The 25,287-nt window shown below is 35.3% G+C and overlaps 1 protein-coding gene across 5 annotated transcripts in view; it reads right to left on the bottom strand.

The window, feature by feature from the left end:
* Positions 1 to 25,287, bottom strand: part of LOC122568091 (potassium voltage-gated channel subfamily KQT member 1) — an 83,466-nt gene that overhangs the window by 52,732 nt on the left and 5,447 nt on the right. For 4 of the 5 annotated variants that reach the window (XM_043727443.1, XM_043727442.1, XM_043727445.1 and 1 more), the window contains exon 2: positions 15,447 to 16,005. In XM_043727443.1, the coding sequence (XP_043583378.1) occupies positions 15,447 to 16,005 (559 nt within the window). The remainder of the gene's footprint in view (positions 1 to 15,446; positions 16,006 to 25,287) is intronic. The other variant, XM_043727446.1, reaches the window with a different exon arrangement.

Genomic DNA, 25,287 nt, shown 5'->3' on the forward strand with positions numbered 1-25,287 from the left:
CTTAATTTATTAAACCTATGGTGGCAATTATTTAATATTTCTAATGAATGAAACATATTCACAGAGCGATATCCGATCTATGGATCTAACGTTATTAAATAAATGCAAAAATAATAGGAGATACTATTGAGGTGGATATTAAACGTGTTGGTTTGTTTAATAAAGAGACGAGTGATAAAATTGTAATAGTCAATTAAATTAAAATCACTGCAGGTACAAGTACAGAATTAATGTACCTTTTTCTTTTATTTGGTAGAATTTTTACAATCAATTCTCATTGAGAATTATAAGTAAATTATTTTGGCGTGGTACTGTAACTTGGATTATAAATGTTTATGTTTGATGTAGTATGTTTGATTCTAGTTGAATCTACTGCTTAAATCTAAAGGGTAATGTCTTTTTAGTCTGCGGATCTGATCCGTCGTGTCCAGTAATTGGGTAACTAATGGGTTTCGATGATTGTTAACTCCTATATTATATCTGTTACTGAATTGAGATATTTTTTCTTTAACTGTGGGTATCTTAAGGTCGCGATGTATTGTTTCGTTGGTAAGATACCAAGGTGCATCTATTAAGGATCTTAGAGACTTTGATTGGAATCGTTGGAGAATTTCTATGTTGGAATTACTCGCTGTCCCTCATAGGTCCAAACAGGTTTTAATATAGCTTTACTAGTGTATGCTGATCGTAATCGTCGCTCGCTCAATGATACTATTCAACTCTCTAACTATTTGCTATTCGACTAACTATTCGACTGTATGGCTGCCCTAGAGAGCACGTTCGTTTATTTGTATTGACATGTGTTGTTATAAAAAGTTCAATTGAAACTGCGGTTGACGATTACAAATAACGGCAATAATATTTTGTCCGGAATTCGTTTACCATAAGACCTAGCAAACCAAAACAACGTTGGTATTCCAAGACACAATAATGAGTCTCTCCCGATTCAAATGTTCCGTTGATTCATGTGCCGCTACGTTATTATGAGATTAAGGAAAAAATTGAACGTCGTCAAAAATTAATTAACGATACAGTATCTAAATAAAACCCTGTTCTTTCAAGAATCGACTATCTTTTTGTATCTTGTAGTAATCCAATCTGTAGAATAGTCATTTGCAGCAAAATACTCAACTTAGTAATCGCGTAATTAATCGACTCCCAAAGTTAGTTAAATATATGTATAAGGCTTATAGTATAGGTTATACGATCTCAAGATAGCCACACTATCCGAACTAGCTTCTCTTCTCTAAACTATAGTAATTAGCTCGACGACACGTGATCCTTTCGACTCACGATATGCCCGTCTCGTGTGCATACGATTACTATATACCGCAATACCTTTGAAAAATTTATTTGAAACTTTCAGACAATTCTTTTATCATCTTCCTTTCCTAACAACTGAAATCGAAACTAAAATAATTCTACTGGCTCATTGGCAGACGCTCCAATTTAAACATGTAGAGTACCTGTTTGGACCTATGGGATCCAACTATGGGGAACAGCGAGTAATTCCAACATAAAAATTCTCCAACGATTCCAATCAAAAACTCCTTAATACATGCACCTTGGTATGTTACCAACGAAACGATACATCGCGACCTTAAGATACCCACAGTTAAAGAAGAAATATCCAAATTCAGTAATAGATACAATAATATAAGAGTTAACAACCATCAAAACCCATTAGTTACCCAATTACTCGACACGACGGATCAGATCCGCAGGCTAAAATGACATTACCCTCTAGATTTAAGCACTAGATTCAACTAGAATTAAACATACTATAAACTTTTATAATCCAAGTTACAGTACCACGCCAAAATAATTTACTTACAATTCTCAATGAGAATTGATTGTAAAAAGCCTACCAAATAAAAAAAAAATCTTCTTTTCCTATGTTTCTCTTAGAAAAATATACAGAAAAATCTCGTATAATGTTTTTCCTTCGCGTTTTTTCCCATTATCGAAAATAAGTGAGATATTTAAGGTGGTCAAATTGAAACGAGACACCATATACTTACGGTTGAAACACATGCTCCCCACGAATAATTGAATCCGTAGAGATTTGAAAGGAACAATGAGGATCGTAATTACAATGCAGTGATAAATTACTGGCTGAATTATACTCGTTTAGGTCACGAATGCACACATTATTAAATCGATTCGCGCAACCAGAATCGTCGTTTCGCGTGTTCGGACATTTTCAGATGGCCAGAAAAATATTTATTAAACGTATCGATGAGAATACAATTTTTAGGTTGCGCAAATCGCTTTTCTACACATTGATACATACATAGATTTCGCGATTTCGAGACCTCAAGATCTATCGTCTTTTTCTGAATTGAATTGCACGCAGTTCCTTTTCTGTGAATTCCATCTTCATCTTCTCGCGAATTTATTACAGAAAACAATCTTTTGTTTTTGAGAATTTCACGGACAGATCGCGCCAAGTTGCAGCTTCGCAATTCGATTAGATGTTCCATTATACCTCTCTATCTCTGAAACAAGCTTACTTGACGTACTCGAATCTTGTACCGTTGTTAATTACACCACTAAACAACCACCCATTTAACTGGAACCAGCGCCAAATATTTACAAATTTGCTCACATGTTATTAGTTACACGACGACCGATCATTCATCGTGATTTTCTTTTCCTCAGATTTCATCGAATTTCAGTTGGTTACAAAAGTCAGTTAGAGAAGTTTCTTAAAATTGAACTTCTATGTACAAGTAAGCGTTTGATGTAACACAGGTAGCGGATCGATCTCGCGATATTTCCAAGAAATTCACTTTGTATTCCCTGTGTCACGCAAACGATGAAAATTTCCAAAGCGACTCAACGAATTTTTCCGTGATTATACACAGGCTCGAGTGAACTCCAAAGCAATTTAATTTATGTCGGTGGTTCGTATCAGCACGCGAAGACAATCTACGAAGCGATGCGGAATAACAAACGAAGCAAACGCGATAGAATATGCACGAGCACGATATGTAGGGCGATATTTAACAGTTGGAAATGCAGATACCTCGAAATTTCACAACTTGGCTGGACTACTTTGATTCGATTTAAGGCTAATCTCGCGTATCACCGTCGACCTTATCGTAGCGACTTACTGTCGCTGTTGGTTTAAGATTCTCCGGTGAGGAGAATGCGACGACGGTTAGATGGGAATGTCGTGAGCGGAGAACGAATTCGAAGTTTGCAAACTTTACGACGTTGATAAATTTTCCAAGCTTATGAAATTTCGAAGAATTTTCCATAACAACCCTATGCGATAACGTTCTATCAAACTGTTCGTAATAATCTTTCTTTTTTACAAAAATTTGATATTTCAGAAGAACATAATAAGTTTAATCGTCGATTCTACACAACAACGTCTTATTCGATTATTCCATAAATTTTGTCTCTTTTTTATCTAAAGTTTAATGTGAAATTACAGAAGAACATTGCTACTTTGTCGGTTCAGTCATCAACGTATTCTTACAAAGTTTTTGTTATGTTCTATTAACGAATAGTTTCTATGTCATACACACAAGGTATGTCAATTACAGAAAAACTCGTTAAAGCCGGTTTGTTTCGACCGATGTAAAAAGCATTGAAAGCATTAATAAAAATGATGAATGTACAATAAGAAATTGTAAATTATTAATTCAAGAAAAAAGTAACGTAATCTACCATTTCACGTGCAACAACCTCGTACAAAATCCTCTAAATTCTCCAGAATTTTCTACCAAATAATAAACCCTGCAACTTTCAACGATACGCTATTGAGATACAATAGAAAAAAAAAGAACACGGCGCTGTACAACACCGTAGAAATGGAAAAAAAGGGAGCCGAACGTGGACAATTATCATAGTAGGTCGATGAAGGTGACCCGCAAAGCGAAGGTAGCCTAAGGGGTGTGTAAGATCGAAATTATAGTCGGCCGACACGCCATCTTAAAGCGTGTTCCAAAGCGAGCCGACTTCGTTAACGCGCCGTTCGTCGTTACTTAACGAGCTATCGCTTGCTAATAAATTACTTGCACAAGCGGATGAATCCACCGCAGCGTTTACCAAAGCCTTCGGATTTCCTACTGTAATACCCGCGAAATCATCTCGGCGTTTATTCGATCGTAAACGTCGAATGGGAAACGCTATCTGCCCGTGGAGATGTCAGCCGCATTTCAATTCGCATCTCTGGCCGTATGTATCCCCAGCCGTTGATTATCGTCACTGTTTTCTCGTTTCGCTTGTACGTACGATGAATTAATAAGAACGTTTAAATGAAACAGATCTCGCTAGTTTGAATCTCAGGAAGTGGTAATTGGAAATAAAGAATTTCGTGCTTTCGGATAATAACGTGAAAATTGATTTTGTATTACGAACGAAGTGAAACTTTTAATCTCTCACGGTCTTTGATGATGAAGCTTTAATTAAGTTCGTGTTCTTCTTTATATTTATAATAAAAAAAAAATATATAAACCTTTTCTAAATTGATATTCAAAGGTCATTCTGTTTATTATTATCCGTAGTAAATTCACTATTGTTTGCATTCAATCGGGAAAAAGATAACTTTTATTCAAGAACCGGTCGAGCGACCAGTTCGATAGAAATAGATAATATTAAAATATACCTTTGAAAATATAAAATATATCAAAAATATTAAGTGTCGTTATAATGTATATAAAGTATAAGGAAGGTATAGAAGGGCTGTGTACTTTTAGTTTTATGCTCTAATTCGTTTCTTTACATTTAATTATCATAAAGTCGAGTTTTAGCTTTAAAATGTCAAAATCGGTAAAATAATATTTTATTTTTCATGGTTGAAATGTTTTCTTTCATCGTATATCGCGGAACAGCCCATACAGTTAGTGTGTTCACGACGTGGTCGACGTCGATAGGCTCTTCATCGTGGAGGATAGTCGAGGAGTGCTCGAGAATTTATCCCTTGTTGGTCGACCAGCTCTATCAAGTGGTCTGCGAGCAACGTGTCACGAACGACGTTCCTCTTGTTTCTGTATCACCAAAGAGGATTTACGATTGTTTACCCTCTTTTGACGTTCACTTCCCCAGTTTTTATCTCAAGTTTCGAAAATTCGGAACTATGCACGTGTCACGCTAGGATTGTAAACGAATCTCAGCAATTTTAACAACATTCGTACTGATAAACTTTTTTTTTTATTTATTAGTAATTTACAATCAATTCTCGCATTGAGAATTTTCAGTAATTTTCTCTGGCGTGGCACAGTGACATGTCTAAATATTTATAATAAGTTAATACTTATTATAGATAAGTATAATTGTAAATAAGTATTATAAATAAGTAAATATTACTTAATATAAATATCTAGTTAAATCTTGCGCTTAGGTCTAACGGGTAGTGTTTTTTTAGCCTGCGGATCTGGTCCGATGTATTAAGTGATTTAATAATTAGGGGGTTTAGATGTTTGTTGACTCTTATGCTATATCTGTTGCTATAGAGATAAACTGTAAAAAAGAATACAGCGGCAAACATTATGGGCTACCATTGCTATTTACGATCTTTTTTTTTTCGATTGTAACACAATCCAGGTTCAAAAAGTATAATATTTAACACCATCTTTTCAAACAATATTTTTTACAAATGCTATAATTCGTTTGAATAGATGTAACTTTTTATAGGAATTATCGTTGCAAAGCAATCCCTCTAAAAGGATTTGATTGAAATCTGTAATCTCCCTTTGTAAACTGAATTATTGATTGTAGACGAATCAATATTTCCTACTAATTGCAACATTCCGTGTATAGTTGGAAGAATCAATGGGAAAAATTGGACGCGTGGTTAAGCATAGTGAGAAAGCATCGTGTAAATCGTAACCAGCTACAACGGACTCGCCGAATCATATTCGTCGAATTAATTTCGGAATATCGGTTAAACTGCGTTCGAGTGTTACTCATATACAAGCGCGATCCATTCATTGATTGTTTCTCTCGTAGTTAACCGCAATCCGAATCACAATGGTATTCTAGTGTTATCGACGTTTATCCTGGGGATTGACTGGTAGGACGAAATTTTGCGATTAAAATCACTTGTATAACCGCTATCATCACTTAGCTGAGTATCGTTATGATTAACTTCATAAGACAAAAACAACCATAGTTTAGGTATTAGAAATTAGGTAAAAAGACAAGTGTAAAATAATATAGCAAGCAAAATAGACGTTGACTGTATTTAAATATTTCTACGTACATCGACGTATGATGTTGGTATTTAAATAATTGTTGTTCTTAACGTAATTTGAATGTATTTCGTGGAAAGACTTCTGGTTAGTTATTAATATTCAAGTCCTCGATTTCATTAATGCAGTACATCGTAAAGTATAGTTTGCTCATGAATGCGACAGAGTGGTGTAGAAAGATCAATAATAATACCTATCCAGACGTACAAGATTTATTATACTAGAAGTTGACACGAATGCATACTTATTTCGCATAGGTTACGATTCAATTTTCCAGTAAATCAAACGCTTCGTAAGAAAATTTTTTATACGGTACACTTCCTAATCTTCCTAATCTTTTTCAAAAAATTTATATTTCGACAAACATTTATAACAGAATTATAAATAGAGATTTAAAATTTATTCGTACAAATAGAAAGTAATTATACGCCTAACACGTTCCCAATACAATTTAATACAATTAATAACAAAAAGTGTAAAAATATTATGCTGTAAACGAACGCTGCGTAGAAGACTTCAAACAAACACCAACTATGTACGATATCAAACAATCATTGAATTCATATCAAATACAATAAATACGGGCGACCAACATCTGAATTGTATATCCGCACGCAAACAGAATATATCCATGAAATTTATAAATACATGTATCAAATTGTAATTTCAATCATATTATCTCCGTATTTCGATATCGATGATAATCTCCTTAGTGGATCATAAGCATATTACATTCTCTTAAACAGAAATACACGAAGACTCTCGAAATGCTTTCAATACCAATCACACTTGCGATTAATCGAAAAAATTATAATCTTCTCGATATACAGCGTACATCGTTTATTTGTTCTAAATTAAAATCTAAAAGACTTGTTAGATCATTTCTTCGAGCAAATAATTCTCAACGTACGAAGAAACATTTCCTCGATTCCGTAACTATTCTGTATATTCCAAGCACGTATTATATTTGAAAAAAAAATACTAATTAACAATATCACACTACCTTTCTTTCACACATCACCTACCAAATCATCTTCTTTGTCCATTCTTTCCATTGCAATCGTAAGTTTCTGACAAAATCAAAGTTTACGCGAATATGACACTTAATTTGTTTCGACTTCCCGAAAAATTTTCGAGCGGAATTCGAGATGTTGGGCGCGGATCGATTCGTTAGCCGGGCGAATATATTTTTCTATTTTACGAACGCAAGCGACCGACCGTTAAAAAATTTAACGATGCTCGTGCAAAAGATTGAAATACGAGAAAATTCGTGCCACGCTCAACACAGAAAGATCGCGCGCATGTATCGTCAAGCATGATTTCCGGGCTAAAAATAACAAGCGGCACGCAAATAGCTAGTCTATGCATTGCACCTAATAAGTAATGCTGCTATTTATGCGGCGATAAAGTAGGCCGAAACGTTAGGGTCATTCCTATTAACACGGCGATGTTTCTTCTCCGACCGCAAGAGATTATCGTCAGTGGCACTGCAACGAAAAAGGTCGCAAGAAATCACGATTTTTTGTCTAATGTATATATTAAGTATCGTCTTAAAATTGGTCAAACAGACAATTTCTTGATATTTTGTACCTAGAGATCTTATACCTTGGGAAACGCTAATACACATAAAGTGTATGCATGATCTTGCTGAAGTTTGAAACTTTATAAACGTCCGAATGAATTTTTTATTCCGTATCTTTGAACTTAATGAAGAAACGCGAGTGATTTTTTTTAAAGTGACCATGCAATGAATTTTTGCCATTTCGTAAAGAGATATTGCGTATACCGCATAGATAAATAATTTTTTTTTATTTGGTAGAATTTTTACAATCAATTCTCATTGAGAATTATAAGTAAATTATTTTGTCGCGGTACTGTAACTTGGATTATAACAGTTTATAGTATGTTTGATTTAATTTGAATCTAATGCTTAAATCTAAAGGGTAATGTCTTTTTAGTCTGCGGATCTGATCCGTCGTGTCAAGTAATTGAGTAACTAATGGGTTTTGGTGGTTGTTAACTCTTATATTATTATATCTGTTACTGAATTTGGATATTTCTTCTTTAACTATGGGGGTCTTAAGATCGCGATGTATTGTTTCGTTGGTAAGATACTAAGGTGCATTTATTAAGGATCTTAGAGATTTTGATTGGAATCGTTGGAGAATCTCTATGTTGGAATTACTCGCTGTTCCCCATAGTTGGATCCCATATGTCCAAACAGGTCAGAAATGTTGGCTTTATGTTTTCTGAATATCGAATTATTAACAACTCATAGCGAAAATATTAATGTAATAACTCGGATATACTGTCCATAAAATTGTTCGATTAGAAATCTGTCGATTCTTAATTCTTTTGCATATCTTCGTAGGAAATAACCTGCACACACTGTATTATCTGATTTGTTTAAATAGATACATATCCGGCAATTTCACACATATCAATTTTATTCTTACACTTTTCGAAAGTCTTGGAATATTAAGAATTCGTTTCAACTCGAATTCGACTCATATTCAATTGGAAATTCGAAAGCTTGTCGGAGACACAGTAAAGCTTACAACATACGTATGATGCGGAAATTTAAGGTACAACTTTACGAGTATTACGAATATTATCCGTGTTACATCGGCCTTTTTAAAAATTTCGCCACTGCAACGAACCAGTTTCACGAAACGGACGAAAAAGCTTGCTGCCTTGAAATATGGAACAAGTAAATGCATAAAAATATGCAGCAAATGTGCCAAACAGAGTCTAGACGCAGAATTATAATTTTCTTTTGCTGCTGCAATCCGAATTTTGATAAAAATATAAAGAACTGGAATATACTGTTAATGTACATTTCTTGTAATTACGTTGGAAATTTCCTTTTTTTTAATATCAAAAAATTTGTTAAGGAAAACGACGCGATGTCTACGGCAGAATTAAAATCGTTTTACTAAGAAACTATTAAAACCATCGTTTCATGCATCCCCTGAAGACACTCGATTATACGCGAGCCACACAATGCGAGTCAATTTCCTTTGTTCGACGAAGGAACGATGAATATTCGTCTCCAATTTCGCATCGATTGTAGGAAAACGTGCGTGTGTAACAATGGTGCAACCAGTGACAAGTATTCGTTCGGATAAGACAAATAGATATTGCAAATAAAGTTTCTATTAATGTTGGAAAACGGATGATGTTTAAAAATATTTGCACTGCTGGTAATGGAATTTATGATAGCTAGTGTATATTATAATGACAATATAATTTACGATGTTTACTGAGATTCGTGGACAGTGGTACCATCAAGTGTCGTACTACGAGCGTTCTAATTATTTCAAAATGAACGAATTATATAATTCGTTAACGAGAAACTTGGAACAATGATCACGTTGAAGGTCGTGACAATTCTAGGTAAGATAATTCATTTTAAAATGAGAAATATAAGTTGTGAAATTTATTAAATAGAATACATTATTAATTTCATTGTTACAAGCTTCAAACGTATTAACTTATCAGATTTCTCTTAGATTGACTTTACTTTGTTAACCAGGAGAGATGAGTTTCTGTGCTAATCGAATGATATTACATATTTTTACGTATTAATTTTTAAACTCCCACTGCCTCCTTACTCCTTAAAATAAATTTCTCTCTTAGTCGTTTCAACGTGAAACCATGAAACAATTCAAATAACTTAACATCCTGAAAATTCGTTATATAATTTATAAACCTAGGACTCTCAATGCCTAATACTGAAAATGTAGAGAAATTATGCAACGTATTCCTTATGCGTCTGATGACCAACAAGTTATTCGACTCAATGAAGTATTGCACAGTAGAAAATAATTTATCACTGATATAATTTTGCTACTTACGCTATCCATTCAGCTAAAATAATTAAAATCACGCCGTTAATTCTTCTTCGTACTGACTATTATCAAATAAATTAAAGCAAATAATTTTCAATCTAAAGCAACAAGCCATTTTTGAATATCACTCTATCAACTATTATATCTACTATCATGTTTAACTAGCGGTCTATATGGAATTCAAATCTCTTGAATGTTAAATACTCTGAACTGGAAAATTTCTTATAGGCAACACGCAACGCGATGACTATCACCGCGAGTACAATATTTATTTCCATTTTGCATATTCTACAGGATACAATTAACTATAGCAGTGTATGATTAAGCTGTTACTTCGGATTTCTATTATGTAAAATTGTACAAAGCAAATAGAAATTAAATCTTCTTTATCGATCGCGACAAATGATCATCACAACCATTAGCTCGATTAATTGACGTCTTGAACAGAAAGAAGAACCGCCTGAGCTCGGTCGACGATCATTGCGAAGTGTGAAACGATTTATAACTCGTGCTGAAACGTTCGGCAAACAATTCAACTGATATAAGACAAATAGTCTTGCGATATTTTCACGACAAAATGATAAATATCCGCACAGCTAGTTGCACTTCGATTAATATCATTGAACCACAATTTTTCTTCTGGACAAGGAGACCATGATCACGAATAAGAAACAGACTAGGCCTATGGTCTCATGAAATTTCGTATTGTACGATCTGAAATCCCAACTTCCCACGTTTTTTTCAAATATTATCGAAATAAAATTTCAAATATTAAGTATTTATTCTCGTGGCACTTAATTTTCGTGACAATTTAATTATTGGAATGGTAATGTACAATAGTAGTATTTCAGAAGATGTGAGAACTCGGAATTTATTTCTTTTCTACTTGCAATTTTAGCTTCTACAACTTTCTGTTACTTTCTTTCCTTAATACTAATCTCCAACTTTCACAGAATAGTTTCATGAATGAAATCAGTTTACACGTGTGGCCAAATGAAACTATTTGAAACTAATCTTTCTATTAACTTCTGAAAACATCCATAATTCTCGTGCCAAGAAAACGGATGCACATGAGCTAATGATAAAATAAAATGAATCGCGCGCTCGCTCAGCTGATTCATGGATGCGTGAAATTTACCAATTATGGTATTCATGGTATCCTGCTATGGATAGCCATCCACATGTTATTTAGCAATTAAGTTAGAAAAATTTACCAAATGTCCAGCTAGACAAATTGTAAAGTACAAATTAAATAATAAAAAAAATTTACCAATTGTTAATTTTTAACGCGTCGTCCAAGAATTCGGTATGTGATGTTCCGTTGAACTTTACGAGGAAATCGGTTCGATTGAACCACTTGGAACATCCGCCAAGCGAACTTGTCGAATAATCCGAAATCGGTATTGATGTTTCGCGAAGCTTGCAATTATGATAAAAGGTATCTAAACAAGAATACACGGGGAAACCAGATAAATTATGCGGTTAGAGCGATGTTCGCGCTGAACGAAAAACGGATTCACGCTTGCGGAAATGAATGGCGCGTTCGAACAGTGACAGTGGATGCGTGGAGAGCAAAATGAAACACGCTTCCGTGATAATTTCCGATCGTGCTGTTTCGCATCGTGAAAAGTGCGATAGTGCAGTGTATTATCGCGAAATCAACACAGATCCGGTCAAATCTTTCGCACACGCAAACCGAGAAAAATAAAGAGAGAGAGAGAGAGGAAAGGAAGCGAGGATCGATCAAAAGAAAAAGGAAACGCAGATGGATAGAAACAAAAGAATGGAACAACGAGGGAAAGTGACACGAACGCAAGCTCATTAAAAAGCACCGAGGAGAATCGTTTCGCTGCAACAGGAAATTAACGAGAAACGATAAGAACAACCGTTCGATGCCGGTCTCGTGGTACGCGATAAAAAAACGAGAAAGAGAGGAAATAAAAAAAGAAGGAAGCGTGAACGTGGTTGCGTTCGTGCGATCAATAAACTTCGATGCCACACGTACCATCATGACGTATACTTTGTTTTCGTAATGAATTATTTAAAGGACTGCGGTACTTGGCGGCAACTTTGGAAAAAAGGAGGTCCGCAGGGGAAACAAAGAGGGAGAATGAAAAACGGCAAAACGCTGAATAATGCATGAGGACCGAAAGTATTTTGATACTTATGCAGGTGATTGAGAACGTGGGCGGATCAAAGATGGATTTTTACTGTACACGAGGCCAGAAAAGCAAACGGGAATAAAACGGCGGTCAAGAACGATAGAGAAACTCCAGGGTAGCGGAGTACTTTCAACCATCGGCAGTTTGGCCATTCCTTTTAGTCAGCTTTTACGATGACGTTTATTTGCAACGCTCGCCTCGCGAAACGCAGCATCGTCCAGGGTAAGAATACTTCATAGGGTATCGAGCGACGGTGATAACGTTTTTACGATTTCACGATTTGCGCGTTGAGAAATGGGACTGTTGCGTTAATGCGTGTGTATTTTTGTTTTCCTTTCCTTTTACGTCCGCTCTTATCGTTACGCGATGGGAACGAAGTTTCTATCAGAGGAAATATTTTGCACGACACTTACTAATCTCGAATAGGATTATATTTTACATAATTAATTGATATTATTATACGATAATAATCGTTTTCTACGTCGTGAAAGTAATTGATAATACTTGATACATTTTCGTTATTACTTCTTTTTATTGTAAATGAGTTTCCATTAATAAATCATAGCGGATCATAAAAACCCTGTGTGCGTCAAGGGGTTGGCAGAAAAAATATTGCAAGTGCTTCTGACAGTCGAGAAACCCGTTTACGCTTCTTACGTTTAATATACTTCTTACGATTAATTTTATGAAGATGGAAAAAATTGATCGTAAACGCAGATGTATGAACTGTTGGAAACTTATCTTGCCATAAATAATACAAATAATCGATATTACTCTCCTACAAAACCAACACGTATTTACTTGGAATATCAGTGTTTTGACAATTACGAATGTTTGTCTCTTTGCGTTCTCCTTTTTCTCTCGTAATATTATACCAATCCTCTATTTCTCGATTGCAGATCGTAAAGAAAGATGGAACTTTGTTCGAGTAGTAGCTCTAAACTTTAAAACCTAGTTTACTGCTACTGCTACTGCTCGGCTAACAAGTAATGATAGACGATAAATAAAGGTAGCTAATAATTTAAAACTCTCATTATGTTAAGCCTTTGTAGCACTTTCTAACCCCACGTGACTTAAAAATTATATTGTCACGTTTATCAAGTTACATAGCTATACAACGTATTTCCTATATGAATCAATTTTGTTAAAGTAATTTCTGTCTTTCTTACGTCATGATAATTCATTATATCTTTTTCTTACAAACAATCAAGAACGTGATTAATAAACTGGGGATGTTTATGCAAATTCATATTTTCATAACATTACTACGACTATTTTATTTTTCATATTTTACATACTTTTTCATATCACGTACATTCTGTACGTAACTTTTCCTATAAGAAACTGTACGTCCTGAAATTCCACGATATCGTAATATTATTGCCGTGAAACCAGCGTACGGTAGTACTTGGTTTTAAACACGAGATATTGTTCGCAATAAAAAAAAGTCATATTCACGCGTCGCATAAAGTGGAAAAGCGAGCGTGCATGTTTTACGCAGCATCTTTTCCCATTGGGAATTCCCACGAGTGATCGAGAAACACCTCAAGCGTGTTTTGTCAGGTGGAACGAGCCGACAGAATCGACGTACAATGAGAAACGCGCACGGAGACCGAAGGATCACCGTCAAACAAGCTTCGATGTCTATATAATATAACAGAGGCGACGCAAAGACGATACAAAAGAATTTCGATTCACTTGTTGAATCGAGCCGTTTCTATTTCGAATAGCTGACGTTGCTTTCTATATAGAACGGAGAAATATTTGTCTTCGGGAACAGAATGCAGGATTGCAAAGGTATAGAAAATGGTGGATGATCCTTGAGAGGAAATGAATGGGGCTATTGATTAAAGCATGCAGAAAGTACGAAAGTATATATACGTCAGTCCTATGACTTAATATTTAAATATCGATCAATTAAATTCCAACATATTGTTACGATCATCGTATTCCTCCAAGTCAGAAGAGACGACATATTTATTTACGGAAGTAAATTATCATTTAATAAAGTAATAATTAACGTTCTTTTATAAATTGTACAATCATTTAGTACATGTTCCTTCGCTTATAGTATTCTTCGAGGAAAAGCTAACGTTAGACAATTATTTTTCCTCGTCTGTTTTCTGATATCTGATAAAAGTATAAGCTTCGAATCATTAACAGTATAGTGAAATTTCTTTAACAATTTCTCTAACTCTCTCTTTATTTATTGGCCAACTCGTATCACGTATTAATTTCGTTAAGTTGTCAAACTGACTCTTTAAATATTGTCAAAGAAATAAACGATCACGATTGCCAATGATTGGCGCAACATGAAGAGAGATCTCAGTACTGAATACCAGAATAACGAACCTGTCGATACGTCACTAATTCCTCGAGCAGTACGTTCAGAAAGGGAAATCTCTCTAATACTGATCCTGGAGCATTAGCATACGACGAATCAATTTCACGTATGATACATCGGGCAAAATGTCAGTTTTGAATATTAATCCTGACGAAATGTAACTACTCTAATCAGATAGATATTAACATATATCGATTTATCGCTATTCATTCTGCCCGGAGAGAAATCACATGCGATATTCCGTGATAATTTTAATAGAAATTCGATGAAATAAAAGATGTTGATTGGATTTTCAACGATAAATATATTCTTATTTAAACAACTTAAAGATAAGGCGTACGAAGGTGTAACAAATTTTACGAGCCACCTAAACGTACGTAAAATTCAATCTCAGTCGAAGAATCCCCTTTTCAATCAAAGATCGAATAACGAACATTTCAATCTCACATTTACCCGCATATTAGGTTGTTGCGCCGTGAAACATCGAGAAAAATGATATAAATAGATGTAACTTACTTTAGAGCAAGTTCTAAAATAAGACTATTTAATGAAATTAGAGAGCGTTCTACTTGAATTGCAAATTCACGCTCAAGTATTACAATTCTAACAACATATTAATACTTATCATTTAATCTGATCTAACATGTATGTTTACCTTTATCTTTATGTAAATTAACATAGTTGTTAATAACCTCAACGAGCTGGTGCAACAGAAAAATGTAATTTAAATGGAAAGGACAGAAACAAGATTTCGTTGAGAAACGACATCCATTATACAACAACCTAATACGATGTTCCGGTCGTTGTTACGATCATCGATGTTAACCATCGCAACATTTAACCGATATAGAACCTCTCTCGTAAAAACTGCATCAAAAGTACTCACACAGTGAAATGGTAAATGAAGCAGATCCACCCGCCAGGATGTTCCAGGAACACGTACAGTCTTTCCTGGAAAGTCTTGCCCTTTTTATGATGGAACACGTACTTGGCTTTAAAGGCCTGATCGATGGGCAGATAGATCGGGTAATACGGATCGGGTACCCCAGCTTGGTTCAAGCTAGGTGGCTCAACCTCCGTGGCGTTCATATCACTGTTGATAATGTCATCTTTGCTCTTCTTCCGGCGATATTTCCTTTTCATCGGCGTGGGCACCCTCTTGTGGTGTGCCTCGCCGAATCTCGGCGACCGGAAACGTCTGAGGAATGTGAAACGGCGACTAGGCGAAGAGCTGGCCTCGTCCATCTGCGTGCCGTTGTCCTCGGTGTCCTCGGTCTCGCTGCCCGGCGTTTTCAATGCCATGTCCTCCGATTCGAGGCAGTGCTCGGTGATGAGCTCGTCCTCGCTTGCCTGCAGGGCGGCGTACGCGGCCGCCGCGCTCGACCGCTTTTCTGTGAGCCTAGAGCATTGGTCCTTGCTTCGTGGAAGACTCTCGTTGGTCTCACCTGGACATTTCCAGGATATTGCCGACTTGTGCTGAACTCGATAGATACACGCCGAGCGTCGCTTTCACGATTCGATCTAACGCTAAGGATTTGCAGCTGACGAGTAAACGCGAACAGACGCGAACAAACGTGAAGGAACACGCGCGAACAAGACGGTATTAGGCTTCAATTGGTATCGTTCACCTAAGATACTTAAATAGAAAGTAAGGACCATTAACGCGTGTCCCACTGCCACGCGAATTTTATGCATATGCTCGCTTTGACCATTTTGACAACCACGATAGATCGAACTTTTGCAAAATGTGTTGCAAATGTTGTTCATATTTATCTGACAATGACATCTAGATTATTCATATTCTAGATTATTGTGTACTACTGTACCGTCAAGCGACAGGATCGTGTTTATTAATGTTCGCTTGCGCTGCTGCTGGCAATGCAGTTTGCAGTTGCTCGTTAATGTTCGTCTCTGCTCATTCGTCAAGCGCAGATCCAGTTTAAGTATCGCGTTTGATGCTCGAGGCGGTAAATACGATCGAAATTGATTATAGGCTGCTTACTTTTGGGAACATTTCTAGTTCTAAGGTGATTTATGTAAGGTAATTTACGTAACGATGTGATATTGGGAAATGATTATGACACATTTCGGTACGATAGGGACAGGAATTAATAAATTAAGATCGAGTTTGTAAGATACACTCGCAGCAGGGATTAATTATATTTGAATTCGAAAATATAGAATATAGTAACGCTGGTTTCTTTTGTGGATACACGACAAAGACGTTATGACCTTCTTCTCTTTCTTCTTTCAACGAAATATCACAGTACGTTAATCAATAATACGTAGATAATTCTAATGAATTTCTGCATTTTTAATGAGTCATTCAACTCAAGTGGAAGATATAACGTTAAGAGTGCTTCAACCGATTACAATTAGCGCTACGCATCGTAAAAAAAATCTGAAAAATTATGTCAACGATCGACTTGCTGTCTCCTTACCATCCTGAAGTCTGACTTCATAGGGAACAGTATACTATGGGAAATTTCGTTTTTAAAACAGAAACTTTCTATGCGATATTATATTCCAATTTATATCTACGTACATCTGATACGAGCAACTGCTAAACGGCGATGGAAAATTTTATTTTAATTTACATTTTAATCTTGCCTTCAACTGGGAGAAGAACGACCATACGCTAGCTTGATCTAACCGCGCTTTAAAATTTCCAAACCTATTTCGATTTGACGATCTGGCTACTTTGATTTGCTATCCTAACACATCCTATCAATATCCTAAAAATGTCAGTAAATAAACGTCAGGATTGTAGCAGTAATTTTCGTTCCATCAAATCCCGGGAACCAGTTTTATGTTTGATTCTTCTCATAGCTCACTGATTACTCGACCATTGACCGCTCGTTCGTTACAATTGGCTTTTAGCAAAACTTCTAGTCAATTTTACGGGACAACGGACAACAATTCCTCAAACAACTACAAACGCGTTACGCTTTTCCATCCTCGATCCTTTTTTATACTATTGCGTATTTCTAGAACATTCATCGTGTAATCGATTCAAGCAAACGATCACTGGTAAAACGTTTCGATTGATTTCTGAAAAAATTTGTCAATTCTGATTGTTTCGCGTGATACGTTAATAGCCAGAATGACATTCCATTGATGACAAATTCTATCGTCGATCATGCGACATCTCTATCTCGCCGCATTGGCAGCTCGGTGCGGCTTATGCGGCCTGAATTTTGTAACGCGAGGGAAGAGCGAATTTCTGGGCAAACGAGCCTAGGGATTTCGGGCTGATCGATCGACACGATGAATGGATGGTTCGAAGTACAAAAGAACGTTTGCCTCTCAATAGGATCGAAACTGATCAGTTTGGTTCTAATAAGTGCTTCGTCGTGGCTTTGATTGTGACTCCGTCTGATGCTTCATTGTTGAAAATATTAATAAGCGATTAATAGGTGGAATCAAAAGATAAACGATTGGTAAAAATAAAGATCGATAAAAGAATAGAGATCAGTGAAATTAAAATTATTTGCATGTAGCGGATTTACATGTTCGAAATATAAATTTCAGTCATGCTAGGTATATTTTTAGTGGCTCAAAAAGTACAAGAAATTTATTTCTGGATCCTATAGATAGAATTTAACATCCAATTTAAGTGTTTCTCGTTGCTCGATAGATGCAGAAGAAACATATTCCCCCGTGAGATTCGAAATTAATAAATTATCAGAAGCTATTAATTAAAGAATGTATTTTAATCGTGAATTGCCAGTCAGAAAATGATGTTTATTCTATTACGCCAAGCGTAATACTGAGAGACGATCGATGTAGTATGTATAACCTTCAAGAATATGTCAATTATTCAGAAGAACATAAGATGAAAATATAAGGTTCTATGTATTTAAGAAAAGATTTTCATAACCTTCGAGAAAAATTACTTTTTTCTTCAACACGCAACGGTTGTGCTTAAAAATAGTTTCCCATTGTAAAAAGCTATAAAATACTTAACTATTCTCTCATTTCATACACTGCTACCCGTGGTTTACTATCTACGACGTTCTGTAATAAAAAGAACCTGTAATAGCTAGAATAGAGGAGAAAATTGCTTCTCATTAGAAGAAACTACCTAAATCATATGATAATATCATATCGACGATACTGGAGGCCAACATTTCACGAAGCGATAATATTTATAGCCCTTATGCGCCACGCTGCTACGTTTAAATCTTTATTCTTTTAAGGAACAAAGATTTTCGTTATCGAAAATAAAACACGTGTAACTTTAGTTTTCAACTAATAGTCGTAAGATGGAAATAAAACGCTGTTTCGTGTTCAGCCTTCGAGCAACCGTTTTTCCGACAGTGTTACGTCTCGCCGTTGGAATGTTATCACAAAAGAAGTGACAATCATGGTGTATCTATAAAGTTTGCGACATTTATCAAGCTGTGAACATACTTACTATTTGAATATGAAAAGGTGATATTTTTTGAAGATTAATTATAATTATAAATTCCGTTGCTTTCTATTCCTATTATTTGAATTTGGTATAAATAAATGGTATTGATTTGTTATAAATTCTACAAGCTCTAATTTTTCAACTTAACTTTAAGTGAAACGGACGAATAAATTTCCAATAAATAGTAACAATAATAAAACTGTAATTTTGTTCTCTTCGGCGTATATTCGTTTAATTTGAATATCGTCTTGATCCACGTGCATCGTAGTTGTTATAAAAGTGATTAATAACATTATGAAAAAGTTCTCTCGGAACCATTACGAGATTTTAAATTACGGTATAAAGAATACGAGTATATTCAACATGGTTTTGTTATTGTATATCGTATCGTTTAACCTTTGAACTTCAATATTACTATCATATTATTTTAATAGGCATACTGTTTATCAACCAGTAATTAACTTGATTCAATGTGACAAATAACTGACATTTAGATTGGGTCCATAGACTTGATTACGACATGTGCTCTACAAACAAATGATGAATTTCACCGCTGAATTAATTATTCGATTAATTGACCCGACTATAATCAAATTATACGGGCACAATTCACGGTAACAATCGTATCACCAAATAGCTGAAAATGACGCGTAGCTGGATATTTGATATAAATGCATGAGGGCGATTGATAAAATATATTTTAAAATGTGTTTCAATAAAAAATATAATACATTCTAACTTATTTAAATCAACTGTGATAATTCAATAACGTAATAATGTTCAATCATTGTAATTTAATATAATTTCACTACAATACATGATAATTAACGATTGACATAGTAATAATTTTTTGCGTTTTGTAACCAGCTATAATTTATAACAAATATATACGAGGTATAAGTGACAATCTTAAACTACAAACTTTTATAATAATCTCTTTCCTTTCTCTCTTTTTTTCCTATACTATTTTGATGGACAAGCAACGTACGAAGTTCCAACACTGACCACTGCAATACCGTGCGAATGCGAGACTTTTCGAACGAAGCATAACTATGACGTGTAGTAAGTAAAGATTCTAAGAATAAATGGGAACACAAAGGATACGAATACGATGCAATAGCATGCAAAAGTTTTCAACAAGCTCGATCATCTTCTATTTTCTACCATGTATAAGGACAACGATTTTAATGAACCTTGGATACATCAAGTTCTCCATTCCGTTCGAAGAATCTTCATGATCGTATCGTAAAATTATCACGAAAATTCCTTCTATGAGACACGCCGGCTGTAGTATTAACAAAGCAAGGAAATTGCACGAGGAATCTATCTCGCGCTCATTCCATTGATAAACAGATGAATCGTTCGCCGAGTAGGAATTATTCAAATATTTGATCCAATGAAAATCGTTAAGGATTCGCAATTCCAGCTAGCGCGAAGCTAGTTCTATCGGTTGATTCTGATATTTTCTTTGAGAAATATTTACCTGTTTCTTATATTCCTTTTCCCTCCGTACTCTTTCTCCGTTTGTCCCGCTAATGAGTTTAGACTTTTACACGATCGAATCACGATTTTGCAGTGTCGCAGTCGATCAAGATTTTTCTATTTCGCCGCCGGTGTAACAAGAGTAACAAAAACGGCTGAGAGATTCGATTATCGACCACGTACGTGACGGTTATATTTCTCAGCATCAATTGAAGTAACGAGATTGCTCGACATGTCGCTGTATATCGGCTGCCTTCTATAGTACAACAGATCTAGACCGCTTATCTGTTGTGGAAAATCGGTCGACTGAATATCGCAAGATACGAAATTTTACGACGCGCTGTTATTAATAAACGAAAATTCTATCGATAGCTTGTTCCATGGAGAATCGTGCAAGTGAGATAGGAAATTTTTCTTATAAGCAGAGGACTCAGATCAGTTTGTCATAACTCGATACTTCGTCGATACTTGCAATACGATAACTTGTAATACGTGACTTGTAAAATTCCTGATTTATAATATTACTACAATGTGTATAAAAAGGCAGAGGGAAAGGCTAAAGTGAGAAAATGTTTGCTACGAGTTTCAAAATGAAATCAGATATTTCTTAGTATTTTACATTATGAAGCAGTTTTATTATCAAAATTATTTTAAATGGCTCCAGCTTATTTTTAATATAAGTAAATAAAAGTAAAGTTTCTTATCGGATTCAGACTGAGGCTACATTAAAAGATACGAATTTTCGCGATCAAATTGTTGCGCAAGGAGATGATGAAATTAGATTAAAAACTTGCATTAGAGTTCCATGATGGGAAAGCAGATGGTGACAAGCTGTTACTGGTTTGAATTTAACGCGTATTACAGTACGTCGAAGAAGTATTGAAAATTACTGAAACTCATTTATGCTTTATTCAAATATTAATTATATTATGTAAATTCGATATTTGCGATACAGATAGTACCTACGTCACAATAAAATCACATGAAAGGTGGAATATTATTTGATACCTTATAATAGAAAGTAATTCTACTAACAAAGCTTCTTCTGATGCTTGTATTTTAATAACGAAACTAGAGAAAGGTCGATCGGTAAAGTATTAGAGGAGCGAAAGTTTTGAAACGAGATTCTAACGGTATCAAAAGTCTTTGTTGATGGCTCGTTACGCGAAAGTCTATGAACTAAAGTTAGAAATTTCTTGCCTTAAAATTTAACGAAAGGCTAAAATTATGATACGAGTTTAACATTGAATATAAAAATGGAACATGATATTATCAAACCAGATGTGTATTCAGAAATAGAAATAATTATAGAAAAATACTGGCAACAGTCGGTCACCTATATATTTTGGAGGGTGTAAGACTGTGTTTTATCACGATCGGGATGAGTAAAGATACACCACTAACGAGATGACCCGATAATTTATGCTGCAGGGCAGATTCTATACACTCCAGTGAATTCTACTTTAAACAGAATTAATTAGTGGACTTCGATTACTGAGTCTTCGTGGACTTGAAGCTTTACTGCAAAACAGTAAAAACGAATAAACCCGACAAAATTTCATCTATTTCTGTATTATTCTGTTATTTCTCTTTTGCCGCGAGTATCTTATGTTAAAAACAAATTAAACTCTGTTAAATTCGGTAAAATCGAAAATTTTAATTAAATCCAAACGATCTTGCTAAAAAATAGTCCTGAATTTTTAGACATTTTTTGCAACACGAATCACTGCACTCTCAAAAAATGATTAGATATATTATCACAGAAATTTATTGATTTCAATCGTCCTTATGGACTTTATGAACCAATAAACGCTATTATGGATCGTAACACGTTCTAAAAGATCGTCTATAGTTTTCTATTTGTGTAAAGTTATACGAAGCTCGGGGTTTTGAATCGAACAAAAGAAACGCTTTAATTTAGATGGCAAAGGCTACATCCATTTAAAAACCGATGTAAAAGCACAGGCCTTTCATTTATTGGAGTTAGTCTTTTTTCTTATAGGTAACACCCCGATACACTGTTATCGTTAACCTTATTCCCTTGTAAATTGATAACCGAGCTCCCATGAAACGACTACGATATTGAATTCCTAACTCTTTAAACATTTTTGACGAAAGTAGTTGATTAAAATTCATTCGAAAAACTTAAAAGATTCCATTTTATACAACAATTGGCATTTCTGCGATTTCCGTAGTAATTGGTAGATCCGTAGAACTAAAATATAAGTAGAATCAATATAATTTTTTTAGCACATTGCAAATTGAAATTTAGATTTGCTCATTGTTTAAATGATTCGCCTTAATGCCACATTTTCTTCACGCATCGAAAGCCTTTTTGTTCTTGCCGTTTTGTTCTTGTTCACGAAGTAGAACGTGATTACGATAAATTAATTACGTGATAAATAAGGAATGTTTGCGAAGGATTGCCTGAAACTACTGATGAGATTCCCAATGTGTCGACTTTTCATCCAATACATTACAGAAATAAAGTTTCCCACCTAAATCAAAGTTTTGGAAGTCTACTTAAAGATATGAAACTTGCATTCTTATTAATTAAAGCGGACCTATAACATATTCAACGAGGACCCAAGAATGGGTACAGCTGTTGAATGATTAATCGCCTATTAGCCACAAATCGATGTGATATTTGGCCTTTCAAAACTTCCCGTTAGACAGCTACTATCAGATTATTATTTATCACTGTGCTGACACTCTGCCTTCGAAGTGTAAAATGCAAAGTGCCAGCTGTTCGCCCGACAACCGAAAGCTAAAGTTGCTCGTCTCGTTATTTTCCTATATACACGTATCGTTAAAAATTACGTGGTACTGTAAGAAATAAGAATAAACTGATAAGAAATATCGACATTGCTTATTTAAATTTTTAAGAGCCGATTAATATTCGTTCGCTGTTCAATAGTTATCGAGCTTTAATCATTCACATTTTGTCAAATCTCTGCTTCTATATTTTCTTTCTGGAAGAGAACTAGTCGTAAAGTTACCTAAACGAAATCACAATGATAATAAAAAAGATAACTTGACAGTAGTATATGCTATAAGAGTTCGATATACTAACTATACTGCAACCAGCAATCTTCACCACGAACTAATCTTAAAATCTGCGAAAGCTAACGAAATTGGACGTCCAATTAAAACGCGTACGATCGAGCCTGCAGTTCGCCGGCGGACAAAGAAAATTGGTGCACGGATCGAGCTAAAAATGCGCGAACAGTGCACGTGGAGACCAGATACCGATACACGCTAGGCCGATAAATTACTTCAAATTATCTGCACGCTCATCGCCAGCACTTCCTTTTCTCTTCGAGCAGCGACCACCTCTATAGGCCGTACAGATAAATTCTAACGATTACATGCAATTTCCCTGGGACATTAGCGAACGAAGAATCGGAAGTTGGGGCGGTTATAGCGAGCCGCGAGATATTCATCGGGAACCACTTCAACTTCGACCGAAACCGATTCGCTGTTTCCAAAGAAAGAAGAGAAAACAAAGAAGGATAAGAACGAGAGTTTCGTTCGATGATCTCTTTGCGCGCTTTGCCGATACCTCAGAGCACTGGTCGTAATTTCACGTAGCTAATCTAAATTTTCCATTTCCACGATCTACGATTCTGTACGACACGAGGTATCGTCGCATTATGCGACAGTGACGATTTATTTTTTTAACATTGTCCCTTCTTTCTCGCTCAGTTTCATTTTTCCCTTCTCGATTGAACCGCAAGAGGATTTTCTATATGTCTGTTTTGGGAAAACCAGAGACAGGGAGAAGCAGAAGTAGAGGAAGGACGGAGAAAAGTAGAATTATTGGAAAATAAAGTACAAGTAAAAAATGGACGAAGAAAGGTCGAATGATGCGTAATGGGGAGAATGTTTATATAGAAATAAAGTATTTAGAGATAAAGAGAAGGGACAATCGAAGCATCGATATATTCTTGAGCTACTGTTGTCATCCAGTAAGTTTAACTTTAGTTTTGTTTCATGTTTGTAAACTATGTACAGCCAAGTTTAATTTCCAAATCATCAGGCTGCAATAAATAATTACAATTATACGTGTCTTTTGTCAAAAACATATTTCAGGTAACTTTCTATCAACAATGATAATAAAAATGTAACTCAATTAATAACGGACATATGGAAACCTTTGTTACGAGTGAACTTAAAATTTTGCCAAAACTAATCAAACTAAATCTCTAATTAAAACTCGAAACGCGTATCATTGGACTTAATTTTTGTATAATCCGACGTTTTTGCTGGAGAACCGTGCAACGCCGAGAAATATATGGAACCACGAAAGAAATGTTGACAAGATGCCTGTAAATATTAACGCAACCATCCGCGTATTCTCATGTCCACATCAACGAGTTTGTACACTACAGCGGAACGGATTACAGGGACGTAATAGAAAGGTCAATGGCGTTCATACTCGTAATCGATAACATAATAATTCCGTTCTCATGTAGATTATATCCTCGAACAATGTCGTGCGTTATACTCGACCACGTTCTGAGCATCGAAACTCGCGTTATCCTACGTGTTCATTCAACTAACGTTACTGCAACCGCATTATTATTACAACCGAGCAATGTTAGTATCAGGTCCATGAGTCCTATTTAATCGATATTATTAACTAATACCATATCCAACATTTCTTGTTACACTGTTTTAATGAAAATGTGTCATTTCCTATTTAAATTTCTACTTAAACGTATCGATTAAATTTTTCATCACGGTTAACTAAGTTTCTGATTAATGGCTATTCTCCTAAAGCGATACAAGGTAACGTAAACAATGCCACGCCTGAACTAGCTTGCCCAAA

Source organism: Bombus pyrosoma, linkage group LG6 (assembly GCF_014825855.1).
Source record: "Bombus pyrosoma isolate SC7728 linkage group LG6, ASM1482585v1, whole genome shotgun sequence".
Taxonomy (NCBI): domain Eukaryota; kingdom Metazoa; phylum Arthropoda; class Insecta; order Hymenoptera; family Apidae; genus Bombus; species Bombus pyrosoma.